This window comes from Microcaecilia unicolor, chromosome 13 (genome assembly GCF_901765095.1).
Source record: "Microcaecilia unicolor chromosome 13, aMicUni1.1, whole genome shotgun sequence".
NCBI lineage: Eukaryota > Metazoa > Chordata > Amphibia > Gymnophiona > Siphonopidae > Microcaecilia > Microcaecilia unicolor.
This window is the reverse complement of record NC_044043.1, coordinates 15284290-15300335: the sequence shown is the minus strand read 5'-3', so window position 1 is coordinate 15300335 and position 16046 is coordinate 15284290. Positions and strand designations below refer to the sequence as shown.

At 46.9% G+C, this 16046-nt stretch overlaps 1 protein-coding gene across 1 annotated transcript in view; it reads left to right on the top strand.

The window, feature by feature from the left end:
- Nucleotides 1-1201: 1201 nt before the first annotated feature.
- Nucleotides 1202-16046, top strand: part of TBL2 (transducin beta like 2) — a 77651-nt gene continuing 62806 nt past the window's right edge. Inside the window, exon 1 of the mRNA XM_030185807.1 lies at nucleotides 1202-1393. Within this exon, the coding sequence (XP_030041667.1) occupies nucleotides 1264-1393 (130 nt within the window). The 5' untranslated portion in view covers nucleotides 1202-1263. The remainder of the gene's footprint in view (nucleotides 1394-16046) is intronic.

Below are 16046 nucleotides of genomic sequence, written 5' to 3'. Positions count from 1 at the left end.
TGGCAACACTGGCAATGTTGCCAGGTGGAAAAATTTTTTCCCACCCAAACCAGCCTAAATCCAGCCCAAAACCCGCCCAAACTCAAACCCCGCCCCTGACACCCCCCCCCCCGCCGTCACAGGCCCCGCCTCCCCCGTCACCGGCCCCGCCTCCCCCGTCACCAGCCCAAAACGTCATTAACCCCGCCCAAAACGTCACTAACCCCACCCCCCGCGGCCGAAAAAACCGCCCGAAAAACCGCGGAAAAGAAAAAAAGAAGCCCAAAAAACCGCGACCCGCCGCGGGCAAAAATTTCCCGTGGCGGGTCGCGGAAAACCGCCCACCTGGCAACACTGGCAGCGATCTTTCACTGTCACGAGCCTAAATCCAGCCCAAAACCCGCCCAAACTCAAACCCCGCCCCTGACCACCCCCCCGCCCCCGCCGTCATCAACCCCGCCCCCGCCGTCATCGGCCCCGCCTCCCCCGTCATCGGCCCCGACCCCCGCGACCGAAAAAACCGCCCAAAAACCAAAAAAGAAGCCCAAAAATCCGCAACCTGCGGGCAAAAATTTCCCGCGGCGGGTCGCGGAAAACCGCCCAATTGGGCAGTAAAACTGCCCACCTGGCAACACTGGTTACCAGGTGGAAAATTTTTTTCCCACCCAAACCAGCCTAAATCCAGCCCAAAACCCGCCCAAACTCAAACCCCGCCCCGCCCCCCTCGCGTCATCACCCCGCCCCCGCCGTCATCGGCCCCGCCCAAAACGTCTTCGGCCCCGCCCCCCGCGGCCGAAAAAACCGCCCAAAAACCAAAAAAGAAGCCCAAAAAACCGCGACCCGAAAAGCGCCCACCCGGCAACACTGTCAGCGACCTTTCACTGTCACGAGCCTAAATCCAGCCCAAAACCCGCCCAAACTCAAACCCCGCCCCCGACCACCCCCCCGCGTCATCACCCCGCCCCCGCCGTCATCAACCCCGCCCAAAACGTCATCGGCCCCGCCCCCCGCGGCCGAAAAAACCGCCCAAAAACCAAAAAAAGAAGCCCAAAAAACCGCAACCCGCGGCGGGTCGCGGAAAAGCGCCCACCCGGCAACACTGCCAGCGACCTTTCACTGTCTCCCTCGTCCCTCCCTAGCACGGCCGAGCGAAAGAACGCCGCCTCGCTCCCGCCTCCTCCGCCTCCCTTCCGTGCGCGCACCCAAGAGCCACGTTGTCCGTCCGCGTGGCCCTTGAGTGCGCGCACGGTGGCGAGAACAGGGGTCAGGACGGCGTCTGAGAGGATGGAAGCGGTGGCGGCGTTATTTGCGGGTTCGGTGCTTCTCGGCGCTTTTGGCTTGCTGCTCTTTGTGCTGGTGGGAAAGTGGCCAGGTGCGCAGAGGTCGGCCCCCACTGCCCATACTGAGGAGAACGGTAAGCTGGGGCTTAACGAGAGCGGAACGTACCATTCCTTGGGGGGGGGGGGGGGGCGCGCGCGGTCTGAGGCAGTGGCTGTGTGACGTCCCTTTTGAACTGCAGCCCACACTGCAGCTGACACTACGATTCGCTCTTCCCCGCATGGGGAGATAAGTGGCTAGGCACAGACAGCCGTGTAATTTCATTGCAGTAATGTTTCGTCCTAGCCTACAATTCTGTGGGACTATGAAGGAATAAACAGGAGTGGAAGTGAGCAAGGAAGCCAATTAGGACGGTGTAGGTTTCCCATTCCCAGCGCAACCGTCATCCCCGTTCACTCATAGTAACATAGTAGATGACGGCAGAAAAAAGACCTGCATGGTCCATCCAGTCCATACAATTCTGTGGGACTATGAATGAATAAACATGAGTGGAAGTAAGCAAGGAAGCCAATTAGGACGGTGTAGGTTTCCCATTCCCAGCGCAACCGTCATCCCCGTTCACTCAAAACATGAATGAATAAACAGGAGTGGAAGTGAGCAAGGAAGCCAATTAGGACGGTGTACGTTTCCCATTCCCAGCGCAACCGTCATCCCCGTTCACTCATAGTAACATAGTAGATGACGGCAGAAAAAGACCTGCATGGTCCATCCAGTCCATACAATTCTGTGGGACTATGAATGAATAAACAGGAGTGGAAGTAAGCAAGGAAGCCAATTAGGACGGTGTAGGTTTCCCATTCCCAGCGCAACCGTCATCCCCGTTCACTCAAAACATGAATGAATAAACAGGAGTGGAAGTGAGCAAGGAAGCCAATTAGGACGGTGTAGGTTTCCCATTCCCAGCGCAACCGTCATCCCCGTTCACTCATAGTAACATAGTAGATGACGGCAGAAAAAGACCTGCATGGTCCATCCAGTCCATACAATTCTGTGGGACTATGAATGAATAAACAGGAGTGGAAGTGAGCAAGGAAGCCAATTAGGACGGTGTAGGTTTCCCATTCCCAGCGCAACCGTCATCCCCGTTCACTCACAACATGAATGAATAAACAGGAGTGGAAGTGAGCAAGGAAGCCAATTAGGACGGTGTAAGTTTCCCATTCCCAGCGCAACCGTCATCCCCTTTCACTCATAGTAACGTAGTAGATGACGGCAGAAAAAGACCTGCATGGTCCATCCAGTCCATACAATTCTGTGGGACTATGAACGAATAAACAGGAGTGGAAGTGAGCAAGGAAGCCAATTAGGACGGTGTAGGTTTCCCATTCCCAGCGCAACCGTCATCCCCGTTCACTCACAACATGAATGAATAAACAGGAGTGGAAGTGAGCAAGGAAGCCAATTAGGACGGTGTAAGTTTCCCATTCCCAGCGCAACCGTCATCCCCGTTCACTTATAGTAACATAGTAGATGACGGCAGAAAAAGACCTGCATGGTCCATCCAGTCCATACAATTCTGTGGGACTATGAATGAATAAACATGAGTGGAAGTAAGCAAGGAAGCCAATTAGGACGGTGTAGGTTTCCCATTCCCAGCGCAACCGTCATCCCCGTTCACTCAAAACATGAATGAATAAACAGGAGTGGAAGTGAGCAAGGAAGCCAATTAGGACGGTGTAGGTTTCCCATTCCCAGCGCAACCGTCATCCCCGTTCACTTATAGTAACATAGTAGATGACGGCAGAAAAAAGACCTGCATGGTCCATCCAGTCCATACAATTCTGTGGGACTATGAATGAATAAACATGAGTGGAAGTAAGCAAGGAAGCCAATTAGGACGGTGTAGGTTTCCCATTCCCAGCGCAACCGTCATCCCCGTTCACTCAAAACATGAATGAATAAACAGGAGTGGAAGTGAGCAAGGAAGCCAATTAGGACGGTGTAGGTTTCCCATTCCCAGCGCAACCGTCATCCCCGTTCACTCAAAACATGAATGAATAAACAGGAGTGGAAGTGAGCAAGGAAGCCAATTAGGACGGTGTAGGTTTCCCATTCCCAGCGCAACCGTCATCCCCGTTCACTCATAGTAACATAGTAGATGACGGCAGAAAAAGACCTGCATGGTCCATCCAGTCCATACAATTCTGTGGGACTATGAATGAATAAACAGGAGTGGAAGTGAGCAAGGAAGCCAATTAGGACGGTGTAGGTTTCCCATTCCCAGCGCAACCGTCATCCCCGTTCACTCACAACATGAATGAATAAACAGGAGTGGAAGTGAGCAAGGAAGCCAATTAGGACGGTGTAAGTTCCCATTCCCAGCGCAACCGTCATCCCCGTTCACTCATAGTAACGTAGTAGATGACGGCAGAAAAAGACCTGCATGGTCCATCCAGTCCATACAATTCTGTGGGACTATGAACGAATAAACAGGAGTGGAAGTGAGCAAGGAAGCCAATTAGGACGGTTGTAGGTTTCCCATTCCCAGCGCAACCGTCATCCCCGTTCACTCACAACATGAATGAATAAACAGGAGTGGAAGTGAGCAAGGAAGCCAATTAGGACGGTGTAAGTTTCCCATTCCCAGCGCAACCGTCATCCCCTTTCACTCATAGTAACGTAGTAGATGACGGCAGAAAAAGACCTGCATGGTCCATCCAGTCCATACAATTCTGTGGGACTATGAACGAATAAACAGGAGTGGAAGTGAGCAAGGAAGCCAATTAGGACGGTGTAGGTTTCCCATTCCCAGCGCAACCGTCATCCCCGTTCACTCACAACATGAATGAATAAACAGGAGTGGAAGTGAGCAAGGAAGCCAATTAGGACGGTGTAAGTTTCCCATTCCCAGCGCAACCGTCATCCCCGTTCACTCATAGTAACGTAGTAGATGACGGCAGAAAAAGACCTGCATGGTCCATCCAGTCCATACAATTCTGTGGGACTATGAACGAATAAACAGGAGTGGAAGTGAGCAAGGAAGCCAATTAGGACGGTGTAGGTTTCCCATTCCCAGCGCAACCGTCATCCCCGTTCACATCACAACATGAATGAACAGGAGTGAAGTGAGCAAGGAAGCCAATTAGGACGGTGTAAGTTTCCCATTCCCAGCGCAACCGTCATCCCCGTTCACTCATAGTAACGTAGTAGATGACGGCAGAAAAAGACCTGCATGGTCCATCCAGTCCATACAATTCTGTGGGACTATGAACGAATAAACAGGAGTGGAAGTGAGCAAGGAAGCCAATTAGGACGGTGTAGGTTTCCCATTCCCAGCGCAACCGTCATCCCCGTTCACTCACAACATGAATGAATAAACAGGAGTGGAAGTGAGCAAGGAAGCCAATTAGGACGGTGTAAGTTTCCCATTCCCAGCGCAACCGTCATCCCCGTTCACTCATAGTAACGTAGTAGATGACGGCAGAAAAAGACCTGCATGGTCCATCCAGTCCATACAATTCTGTGGGACTATGAACGAATAAACAGGAGTGGAAGTGAGCAAGGAAGCCAATTAGGACGGTGTAGGTTTCCCATTCCCAGCGCAACCGTCATCCCCGTTCACTCAAAACATGAATGAATAAACAGGAGTGGAAGTGAGCAAGGAAGCCAATTAGGACGGTGTAGGTTTCCCATTCCAGCGCAACCGTCATCCCCGTTCACTCATAGTAACGTAGTAGATGACGGCAGAAAAGACCTGCATGGTCCATCCAGTCCATACAATTCTGTGGGACTATGAACGAATAAACAGGAGTGGAAGTGAGCAAGGAAGCCAATTAGGACGGTGTAGGTTACCCATTCCCAGCGCAACCGTCATCCCCGTTCACTCAAAAGATGAATGAATAAACAGGAGTGGAAGTGAGCAAGGAAGCCAATTAGGACGGTGTAGGTTTCCCATTCCCAGCGCAACCGTCATCCCCGTTCACTCATAGTAACGTAGTAGATGACGGCAGAAAAAGACCTGCATGGTCCATCCAGTCCATACAATTCTGTGGGACTATGAATGAATAAACAGGAGTGGAAGTGAGCAAGGAAGCCAATTAGGACGGTGTACGTTTCCCATTCCCAGCGCAACCGTCATCCCCGTTCACTCAAAACATGAATGAATAAACAGGAGTGGAAGTGAGCAAGGAAGCCAATTAGGACGGTGTAGGTTTCCCATTCCCAGCGCAACCGTCATCCCCGTTCACTCATAGTAACATAGTAGATGACGGCAGAAAAAGACCTGCATGGTCCATCCAGTCCATACAATTCTGTGGGACTATGAATGAATAAACAGGAGTGGAAGTGAGCAAGGAAGCCAATTAGGACGGTGTAGGTTTCCCATTCCCAGGCGCAACCGTCATCCCCGTTCACTCATAGTAACATAGTAGATGACGGCAGAAAAGACCTGCATGGTCCATCCAGTCCATACAATTCTGTGGGACTATGAATGAATAAACAGGAGTGGAAGTGAGCAAGGAAGCCAATTAGGACGGTGTAGGTTTCCCATTCCCAGCGCAACCGTCATCCCTGTTCACTCAAAACATGAATGAATAAACAGGAGTGGAAGTGAGCAAGGAAGCCAATTAGGACGGTGTACGTTTCCCATTCCCAGCGCAACCGTCATCCCTGTTCACTCATAGTAACATAGTAGATGACGGCAGAAAAAGACCTGCATGGTCCATCCAGTCCATACAGTTCTGTGGGACTATGAATGAATAAACAAGAGTGGAAGTGAGCAAGGAAGCCAATTAGGACGGTGTAGGTTTCCCATTCCCAGAGCAACCGTCATCCCCGTTCACTCAAAACATGAATGAATAAACAGGAGTGGAAGTGAGCAAGGAAGCCAATTAGGACGGTGTAGGTTTCCCATTCCCAGCGCAACCGTCATCCCCGTTCACTCAAAACATGAATGAATAAACAGGAGTGGAAGTGAGCAAGGAAGCCAATTAGGACGGTGTACGTTTCCCATTCCCAGCGCAACCGTCATCCCCGTTCACTCAAAACATGAATGAATAAACAGGAGTGGAAGTGAGCAAGGAAGCCAATTAGGACGGTGTACGTTTCCCATTCCCAGCGCAACCGTCATCCCCGTTCACTCATAGTAACATAGTAGATGACGGCAGAAAAAGACCTGCATGGTCCATCCAGTCCATACAATTCTGTGGGACTATGAATGAATAAACAGGAGTGGAAGTGAGCAAGGAAGCCAATTAGGACGGTGTACGTTTCCCATTCCCAGCGCAACCGTCATCCCCGTTCACTCATAGTAACATAGTAGATGACGGCAGAAAAAGACCTGCATGGTCCATCCAGTCCATACAATTCTGTGGGACTATGAATGAATAAACAGGAGTGGAAGTGAGCAAGGAAGCCAATTAGGACGGTGTAGGTTTCCCATTCCCCAGCGCAACCGTCATCCCCGTTCACTCATAGTAACATAGTAGATGACGGCAGAAAAAGACCTGCATGGTCCATCCAGTCCATACAATTCTGTGGGACTATGAATGAATATTCTGTGAATCCCTTAATAAACAGGAGTGGAAGTGAGCCTATCTAGTCCACTGGAAGCAAGGAAGCCAATTAGGACGGTGTACGTTTCCCATTCCCAGCGCAACCGTCATCCCCGTTCACTCATAGTAACATAGTAGATGACGGCAGAAAAAGACCTGCATGGTCCATCCAGTCCGCCCAAGACAAGCAAGTAAGCCTATGAGGACTTGCATCCAAATAGTTTTTTTTATTGTTGGTCCATCAGTAACAACTCTAAAGCTGTTTCAGTTGGATAGGCAGTTGACAAAAGTTTTAACTTATTGGACAGCTTTTGAATTTATTTGAAAGCTTCCCATATGTAGATATGAATATCATGACATGAAATAATTGAATATCACTAAAACAGCTTAAAATTATTATAGCTGGTAGAAGCAGCAATTGTAAACTGTATTTTGTGCTCATTTTCTATACTAAAAACTAAATAATACACGGTATACAATACAGATGGCCAAATTGAATAGAGGATATCCTGTTTCCTGATGGCTTCATCTTAAATGTTGTAATCTGCCTTGGGAAGTCTGGTGTTAAAAAGATGATGGAATATATTGAAATTAAATGGAAGTAGAATTAAACTCTCCTTTCATTGGGCACATGGAATCACATCTTCATGTGTTTTGTAGAAGTTTACCTTTAGATACACACATGGATTAGTTTGTTGTTTGAGCATGTTTCAGGGACAAGTGGTTTATAAGTCAAAATAATAAAAATATTTTCTGTTGAACAGATCTCTCATTGTTGAAACATAACTAAATGGGCTATAAGCCCCTAATGCAGCCCTTTGGTTTTCTTATTTTGTTCTTGTGATGTCTCATACTGTGCCAAAACTGGAAATAGTGAGACAGAATAATAGGATTCAGTAACATCCAAAACTTATTTTTTATGTTTTATTCATCGTTATTAAAAGCAAAACATGTTGGTTGATAAGCTTCATACAGAACAAGAAAAAACAGTAAACCATCCAACATAGCACAATAAAACTTTTACAGAGAACATACCCCAAGAAACCTTCCCCCTCCCGTACTCCCTCCCTTCCTATAAGCCCACCTGACTGCCACCTGCCAAAATAACTCAACAGATTTTTTTTATTTATTTTTTTTTTACATTTGTACCCCGCGCTTTCCCACTCATGGCAGGCTCAATGCGGCTTACATGGGGCAATGGAGGGTTAAGTGACTGTACAGATCAGTAGGACTCAAAGCATTTCATAACGAGCACTGCCTCCACTGTATGCAAATCTCTCTCATGAACATTCATTGTCAATATGCTCATTTCCTTCTGAACCCAATTCCTCCTATGTTTTACTTACTTTCCGCTAACCCCATTAGTTTTGCGTTTACCACAAACTGTATATTCTTATTACGACTTTGTATTATTTATATTGTTGCTATGTAAGCCGCACTGAGCCTGCCACGTGTGGGAAAGCGTGGAGTACAAATGTAATAAATAAAATATCCTGACAAACCTGACTGCCTTGGGTAACTCCAGGACCAGGTTATCCTAACTACCATAAGAGGCAGACACGGTCGTATAATTAACATTATAATTTTATTTGTATTTGGGTAATAACAGAGAAAATGCTATTAAAAATTATATTGCAAAGCATGAAGTTGACTTGGTTAATTTCTGCTGTATAGCAACCAGTAGTAAACAATAGTAATGAACAATATTAAGTGCATTTTTATATCATTGCATTCTTCAAAACAGAAGGAGCAAGTTCCCACAAACCATCTTTCTCTTTTGATCTAGGCACAGGGAAAAAAAGAAGCTTTCAAATGCTCCCTGGTTTTAATCTAATACTTGTTAAGTGTGGGAAATGAATGTCATAAATAAATAAATAGATAGAAACTCTGAATGTTGAGCACCTGATTCTCATAACATGATGTCTGTTTTGGTGGCCCTTTACTAGGAGAAAAAAAATCTTTGCACGAATATAGCACGTTCTAGAGTGTCCCTGTAACCAGCCCCTCCTACTGACCACTGATTAAGATTTATAACAAATTACTACTCTACCTGTGAAAAGTTATTCCGTTATTATACTTCCTCTGTGTACATCTGTATGCTGCACAAGCTGGCATGTTTGAAAATATAAGTGAGATTAAATTAAAATGCTACCAACAATAAAGAATAACAAGGTGGATGCATCAGCTCATAGGTTTGCTTGCTTTGTTTTGAGTGAACGAGGATGACGCCTCCACAGGGAAGGGGAAACTTAGACTGACCTAATTGGTTTCAGTGTTCTGACATCACTTCATCTCCTGTCTGTTAAACCTCCTTGAATCCCACTGTGGTTAAGAGGGAACCTTTGAATTGGGATAAGAGCTGCAACATACGTTTTGACTGAATAGTGAGGAAAATTTCTTCTGTTTAGGAGTTTAGACGTCTGCTGTTTAAACAAAAAAGAAACTGATGGAATTATTGGGTGTTAGAGAAACCTTTGGGATAAAGGCTTCATGTCTCACCCTCATAGGGTTGGGGTAGACATGCAGGGGTTCCCAATGCCTGCCTGCAAGCTATTCTTCCTTCAGCTTGAGGCAGATGGCTCCCTGTGGCATAGGGGTCCAGGATAGTTGCCCTGTTTGCTATGCCCTAACACTGGCCCTGCATCCTCATGGCTTGTCACATATGTGTCATTCATTGTGCAGAAGTAGTCACCGGCACTGGTGAGTTTCTGCCAGAACCAATACCTTTTTGAATTTGTGGCATTTTGTCCATTGTAGCTGGCGTGGACTGAGAGATTTCTCGTTACCCAGTATATTTATTCTTTCCAACCTAATGGAAATTGAAACAAAGGAGGGTTCAGAATGTTTGCCCATTTGAGGGACAAAATAACTCTCAAAAAATTTAAAGGGATGGGTTGAAACTTGGCATGATGTGTCTTTGGTTTTCCAACAAGTTACAAAATTGACAAAATTGGACCAGGGGTTCCAGAGAAATAAAGTCTCCAAAAATCACCCTGTCCATTTTGGGGGAAAAGGTTCCAGCTGCTGTAGCATACAAACTTAGATAGGGTGAAACACAGTAGTTGAACATAGGGATAATACAGAAAAGAGGATTTGGTTTAAGTACTATCTCACCCCCAAAACTTGACTCCTACAAGTGCCCCACCAACTAACAAAAATACTCCCCTATAGCTGCCCTCACACCCAAAACATAGCTGCTACACCCCCAGACAACTGCCTCACCACCCTACAAACTGTCTGAAATCAAATCAAAACAGATCTTATATACTGCTAAGCTCCCCTTTTCAGGGTTCAGTGCGGTGTACAAAGTTTACATAAACATTAAAATAACAGATCTCACCCCCAATATACCTCTGTCCAGCTACCCCACTACCCTGCAAACTGCTGTCATACACAAAATCCAAACTGCCTCACTCCCAAAACTACTCCTGTGCAACTGCTCCATCACACTGCATACTGCCTCTATCCCCTTAACAAAAACCTCCTGCTCCTGCCCATCACTCCACAAACATCCTTCGCGCTTAAAACCTAATTGCCCACCACCCTGCAAACTGCTCCCAAACCCCAACACAGACATGAATTCACACAAATACATATATAACTGGGTTGGAAAGAATTACATGAGCCTTGCTGCACATGCTTTCTCCACTTGTTTGTTGCTACTGTAGTTTGCCAAGAAAATTACCACTGCTTTCTGGCATACATAACTCATAAGAACAGCCATACTGGGGCAGACCGATGGTCCATCTAGCCCAGTATCCTGCTTACAGCAGTGGCTAATCCAGGTCACAGGTACCTGGCAGAATCCCAAATAGTAGCAAGATTCAATGCTACTAATTCCAGGGACAGCAGCGGCTTTCTCCTTTTCTATCTTAATAGCAGACTTGTCCAAACCTTTTTTAAAACCAGATATGCTAACTGCTATAACCACATCCCCTGGTAACAAGTTCCAGAGCTTAACTATTTTTTCAGTGAAAAAATATTTTATCCTAGTAATTTTAAAAGTATTACCTTCCTTGTCAAAGCAGATGAATCCAGAAACTGATGGGTTATGACCATCTACCAGCAGGTGAAGACAGAGGACACAACTGAACTCTGTCATATAGAATGGCATTTATTCTGGTCAGCCAGTCAGTATTCCTCTATTTCCAGCAGGTGGTGGACGATCTCCTAGCAGCTTCTGGTCTCTTCTGCATTTTTGAGGGTCCTGTTCTGTTTAAGTTCAGTTGAGCCCAGAGAGGTAGTCTGCTGCTGGTATCTTCTGGAGTACACTTGGTAGGACCTGGTCCCCCCTCCCCCTTTTGGCCACTGTCTTCTCCTTTCTGAGAAAAACAACAACAGCAAAAATCCCAGTACATACTAATAATTGCAGGGGGTTGAGAAATTTAAATCCGGCTCTGCTCAGCTGTTCCCTCCACAGAGAAACTCTCAGCGCTTCCCACGGGGAGTACTCCTTTAAAACTTCAATTGCTATTGGCTTGCCTTGTACCACGACTTCTCCTCTTTCAGTTTTCCTTCGCGACAGTGTTTTATTTGCCTTCAGTAGCTGGGTTGTTCTTTTAGCACTGGCCTGGTAGGGCTTGTGGTTATAGCAGGCACCACAGATTCCTGCACGGTTCTCCCTCAGTCTGTGTCATCATTGACAGTGGTGACCATTTTGGACAGCTGTAGGTCTCTCTCTCTCTCTCACAGAAACGGCTTCTCTTGGGTCGCAAGCGGTTGCTTCAGGGGGCCCAGCATCGGAGTATCAGACTTCCTCCCTGCATACCCTGAAGGTAGCGGGAGTACATCAAGCATATTTATTAAAGAGGGCCCTTCCTATAGCTGCCTATCAACAGCTGGGCGCAGGATCTCAGGCAGCAGTTTTGGTTGCAAAAAGGAGAGAAGAGTCTGTTCCTGACATGGATCCTGTTTCTCCTCCTGTGTCGGATGGAGCTTTGTCAGTGGTATCTGACTCCTCCCTAGTACCAGAACCCCTGGAAGAAGGAGAGCTCCCGGTGGATGACCTGGATAATCCCTTGTACTGTTCCATTGGGAGAAGTTGGCTACTTTTATCACTAAAGCCCTGGAGAGTCTGAACATTAAAGCTTTCTCCGCTGAGCTGGCAGCACTGCTTAATCCCCTGATGGCTGACACTAAGAAGCCTCCTAAATCTTTTCCAATACATGAGGCTGTGTAGTAACTGATTTCCACACAGTGGGATTCACCGGACGTGAGCCTTAAGGTGGCCAAAGCCATGGCCCGCTTGTAGCTTATCGCTCCAGTGGAATTAGAGGGGTTGACAGTGCCTAAGGTTGATGCTTTGGTAGCTTTATAAAAAACAGTTTTTCAGCACATTGGAGTGTCTTGGTACAACATTTCCTTCCACTCTTGTAGTTGGCCCATTGGGTTATTTGTGGAAGATTTTTGATTTTCTCTTAAGATTTGCACTTGGTAGCAGATGGCCCTTCCCGTTGAAGGTGGTATAGCACTTAAGGATGTTCAGGACAGGAAATTGGAGTCTACCTTAATGCTTTCATTCAAAATTTCTGCATTATCTCGTCAAGCTTCCATCTGCAGTTCCCTGGGTCCAGCGGGCTGCCAATTCCTTCTCTGTGGCAGATAATCCCTCTTTCTTGGACTTTCCAGCCATGGAGACAGGTCTGGCTTACTTGGCTGATGCCTTGTATGATGTTCTCAGGGCTTCAGCTAAGCAGTTTACCTTGTCAGTCACAGCGCACTGTCTACTCTGACTGTACCACTGGTCGGCGGATGTCGCATCCAAACAGTGTCATACTAAGCTACTCTTTAGGGGCAAACTACTTTTCATGGAGGACCTGGAAAAGTTGGTTAAGGACTTGGGGGATACTAAGACTCGGCATCTGCCAGAGGACGAGTCTCATTTCTCTTTGAGGTCATCCCAGTCTTGGCCTCGTCTCAAGGAGGTGAAACAACATAGGCCTGGGCAGTTTCCTGCCCATCGGAGACCCCGGTACCCAATGAAACAGGCCTTTTGTAATGACAAAAGACCCTCGCAGCAATTGTCCAGTGCCACCCTTGCCTCTCGTTTCTTGTAACGCCTCGCAATGATGGGATCCCGGTCCACTCTTTGTCGTTGTTCATTGGATGTCATCTTTCCTACTTTTAAGAGGAGTAGGTCAAGATAATGTCAGACCAGTGGGTCTTGGAGATCATCGGGGAAGGTTACAAACTAGAATTCTGAAAGACTCTCCATCACTTCTCAGGTGATAACGTTTCTTCAATCCATTGGTTGGGTTATCAACCTTCACAAGAGTCAGCTGCAACCCACTCAGACTCTGGAGTATTTGGGGGGGGGGGGGGGGGTCTGATTTGATATACTCCAAGGCAAGGTTTCCCTTCTGGAACTCTGGAATCAAAATTCAAGACCAGATTCAATGCTTGCTACAGATCCAGAACCCTCGCATTTGGGACTATGTGGAAGTCCTGGGGTTGATGGCAGTGACTCTCAATGTAATTCCCTGGCCTGGGCTTTCATGATACCTCTTCAGCACTTACTTTTGTCTCTCGTTGGTTGCCCATGTCTCGGGATTACAGTCTTCATTTGTTTCGGTCCCCGCAAGCGAGAGCCAGCATGATGTGGTAGTTCCATGTTGGCCACCCCACCCCTCAGTGGATGTTGTCTCCATTTCACTGCCCAGGGGCTGTGGTCCTCAGTAGAAGCCCAGTGGCCCATCAATCTACTGGAACTAATTGGGGGGGGGGGGGGGGGTTTAGAACAAGTTAGTTTTTTTTTTTTAAGGCACCATATATAGAATCTCTCCCCAGTATTCTTAATTGAGGGTGACGTCATCCACGGAGCCCAGTGCAGACACTGATAAGTACACTGTCACTTTAAATCTTTGAGGCAGTGCCCCTGCTGCGCATGCGCGGGTACCTTCCTGCTTGATGCTGGAGCGTGGGACCAGCAGTCTATCGGAGCAGAGAGGTTGGGGTTTTTTTGTTGTTTTTTTTTTTTAATCTCTCCTCAGCACGTCAAACTTTACCCTTTTGGTGCCTTCCTTTTTGGGGTTAGATATGTATATTTTCTTTGTATTTTCCTCTTTTCAGTATTAAACAGTGGCCTAGTGGTTAGGGTGGTGGACTTTGGTCCTGGGGAACTGAGGAGCTGAGTTCGATTCCCACTTCAGGCACAGGCAGCTCCTTGTGACTCTGGGCAAGTCACTTAACCCTCCATTGCCCCAGGTACAACTAAGTACCTGTATACAATATGTAAGCCGCATTGAGCCTGCCATGAGTGGGAAAGCGCGGGGTACAAATGTAACAAAAATAAATAAACATTCATTTTATGCATCTTGTAAAAGTAATTTTCATTTTTTCAATTTTTGGCCTTTGGGCCCGCTGCGCCCTTCCTTTGCCCAGGCAGCATAGACTATTTTTGGTACGTGACTACGTGAGCTGCCCAGTCCATAGAGCCCTTTGACCTAGCGTCTGCTATCTTTCCATGTCAACGAGGGTGCCGAGTGGCTTTAAGAACTGTACTTGATGCAATAGGACCATTTCAGGTGTGTCTTGAGAACCGGGACATTCAGTGTAACCTCTGCCTGTCTGTGCAAGCCCGCAGAATCCAACAAAAAAATGTTTTGGTTCTGCATTGAAACAAAAAAGAAGCAACACTTGGCCTTCAGGATTGAGATAATCAATGTCCTTTTTATTATCTGTTCTGTATTGTTTTGTATGCTGTTTTACCCTTTCTTTTGTGACTCTTGGTTCTGCATCGAGCATGGTACAGGATTGGTACTTGGCGTTGGCATCAACATCAGGTGCACCAGCACAGCATTGAGAAGGTCCAACATTAGACTTGGAACCGTGTACCTATAAGAATGCCACGTCCTGGTCATCAGCGCTATGCACATTGAGGGACCTGCAGCGTAAAAAGCCTAAGAAGCATCACCATCGTTCTCCCTCCAGGCACTCTGCCCACACCTCCCCTGCACTGACATTTTCGAAGCACAGGAAGTGTCCATGCCACAGTGACTGCGCTCCTTCTCTCCAACTTAGTTCTTGAGAGCCTTTGAGGTTTTCAAGATCTCCTACACCTGCACAGGCTATGCACGGCTCTTTCTCAGCCAGTACAGTACATAAGTAATGCCATACTGGGAAAAGACCAAGGGTCCATCGAACCCAGCATCCTGTCCACGACAGCGGCCAATCCAGGCCAAGGGCACCTGGCAAGCTTCCCAAACGTACAAACATTCTATACATGTTATTCCTGGAATTGTGGATGTTTCCCAAGTCCATTTAGTAGCGGTTTATGGACTTGTCCTTTAGGAAACCGTCCAACCCCTTTTTAAACTCTGCTAAGCTAACCGCCTTCACCACTTTCTCCGGCAACGAATTCCAGAGTTTAATTATACGTTGGGTGAAGAAAAATTTTCTCTGATTTGTTTTAAATTTACTATACTGTAGTTTCATCGCATGCCCCCTAGTCCTAGTATTTTTGGAAAACGTGAACAGACGCTTCACATCCACCTGTTCCACTCCACTCATTATTTTATATACCTCTATCATGTCTCCCCTCAGCCGTCTCTTCTCCAAGCTGAATAGCCCTATCCTCCTTAATCTTTCTTCATAGGGAAGTCGTCCCATCCCCGCTATCATTTTAGTCGCCCTTCGCTGCACCTTTTCCAATTCTACTATATCTTTCTTGAGATGCGGCGACCAGAATTGAACACAATACTCAAGGTGCGGTCGCACCATGGAGCGATACAACGGCATTATAAAATCCTCACACCTGTTTTCCATACCTTTCCTAATAATACCCAACATTCTATTCGCTTTCCTAGTCGCAGCAGCACACTGAGCAGAAGGTTTCAGCGTATTATCGACAACGACACCCAGATCCCTTTCTTGGTCCGTAACTCCTAACGTGGAACCTTGCATGACGTAGCTATAATTCGGGTTCTTTTTTCCCACATGCATCACCTTGCACTTGCTCACATTAAACGTCATCTGCCATTTAGCCGCCCAGTCTCCCAGTCTCGTAAAGTCCTCTTGTAATTTTTCACAATCCTGTCGCGATTTAACAACTTTGAATAACTTTGTGTCATCAGCAAATTTAATTACCTCGCTAGTTACTCCCATCTCTAAATCATTTATAAATATATAAAAAAGCAGCGGTCCTAGCACAGACCCCTGAGGAACCCCACTAACTACCCATCTCCATTGTGAATACTGACCATTTAACCCCACTCTCTGTTTCCTATCCTTCAACCAGTT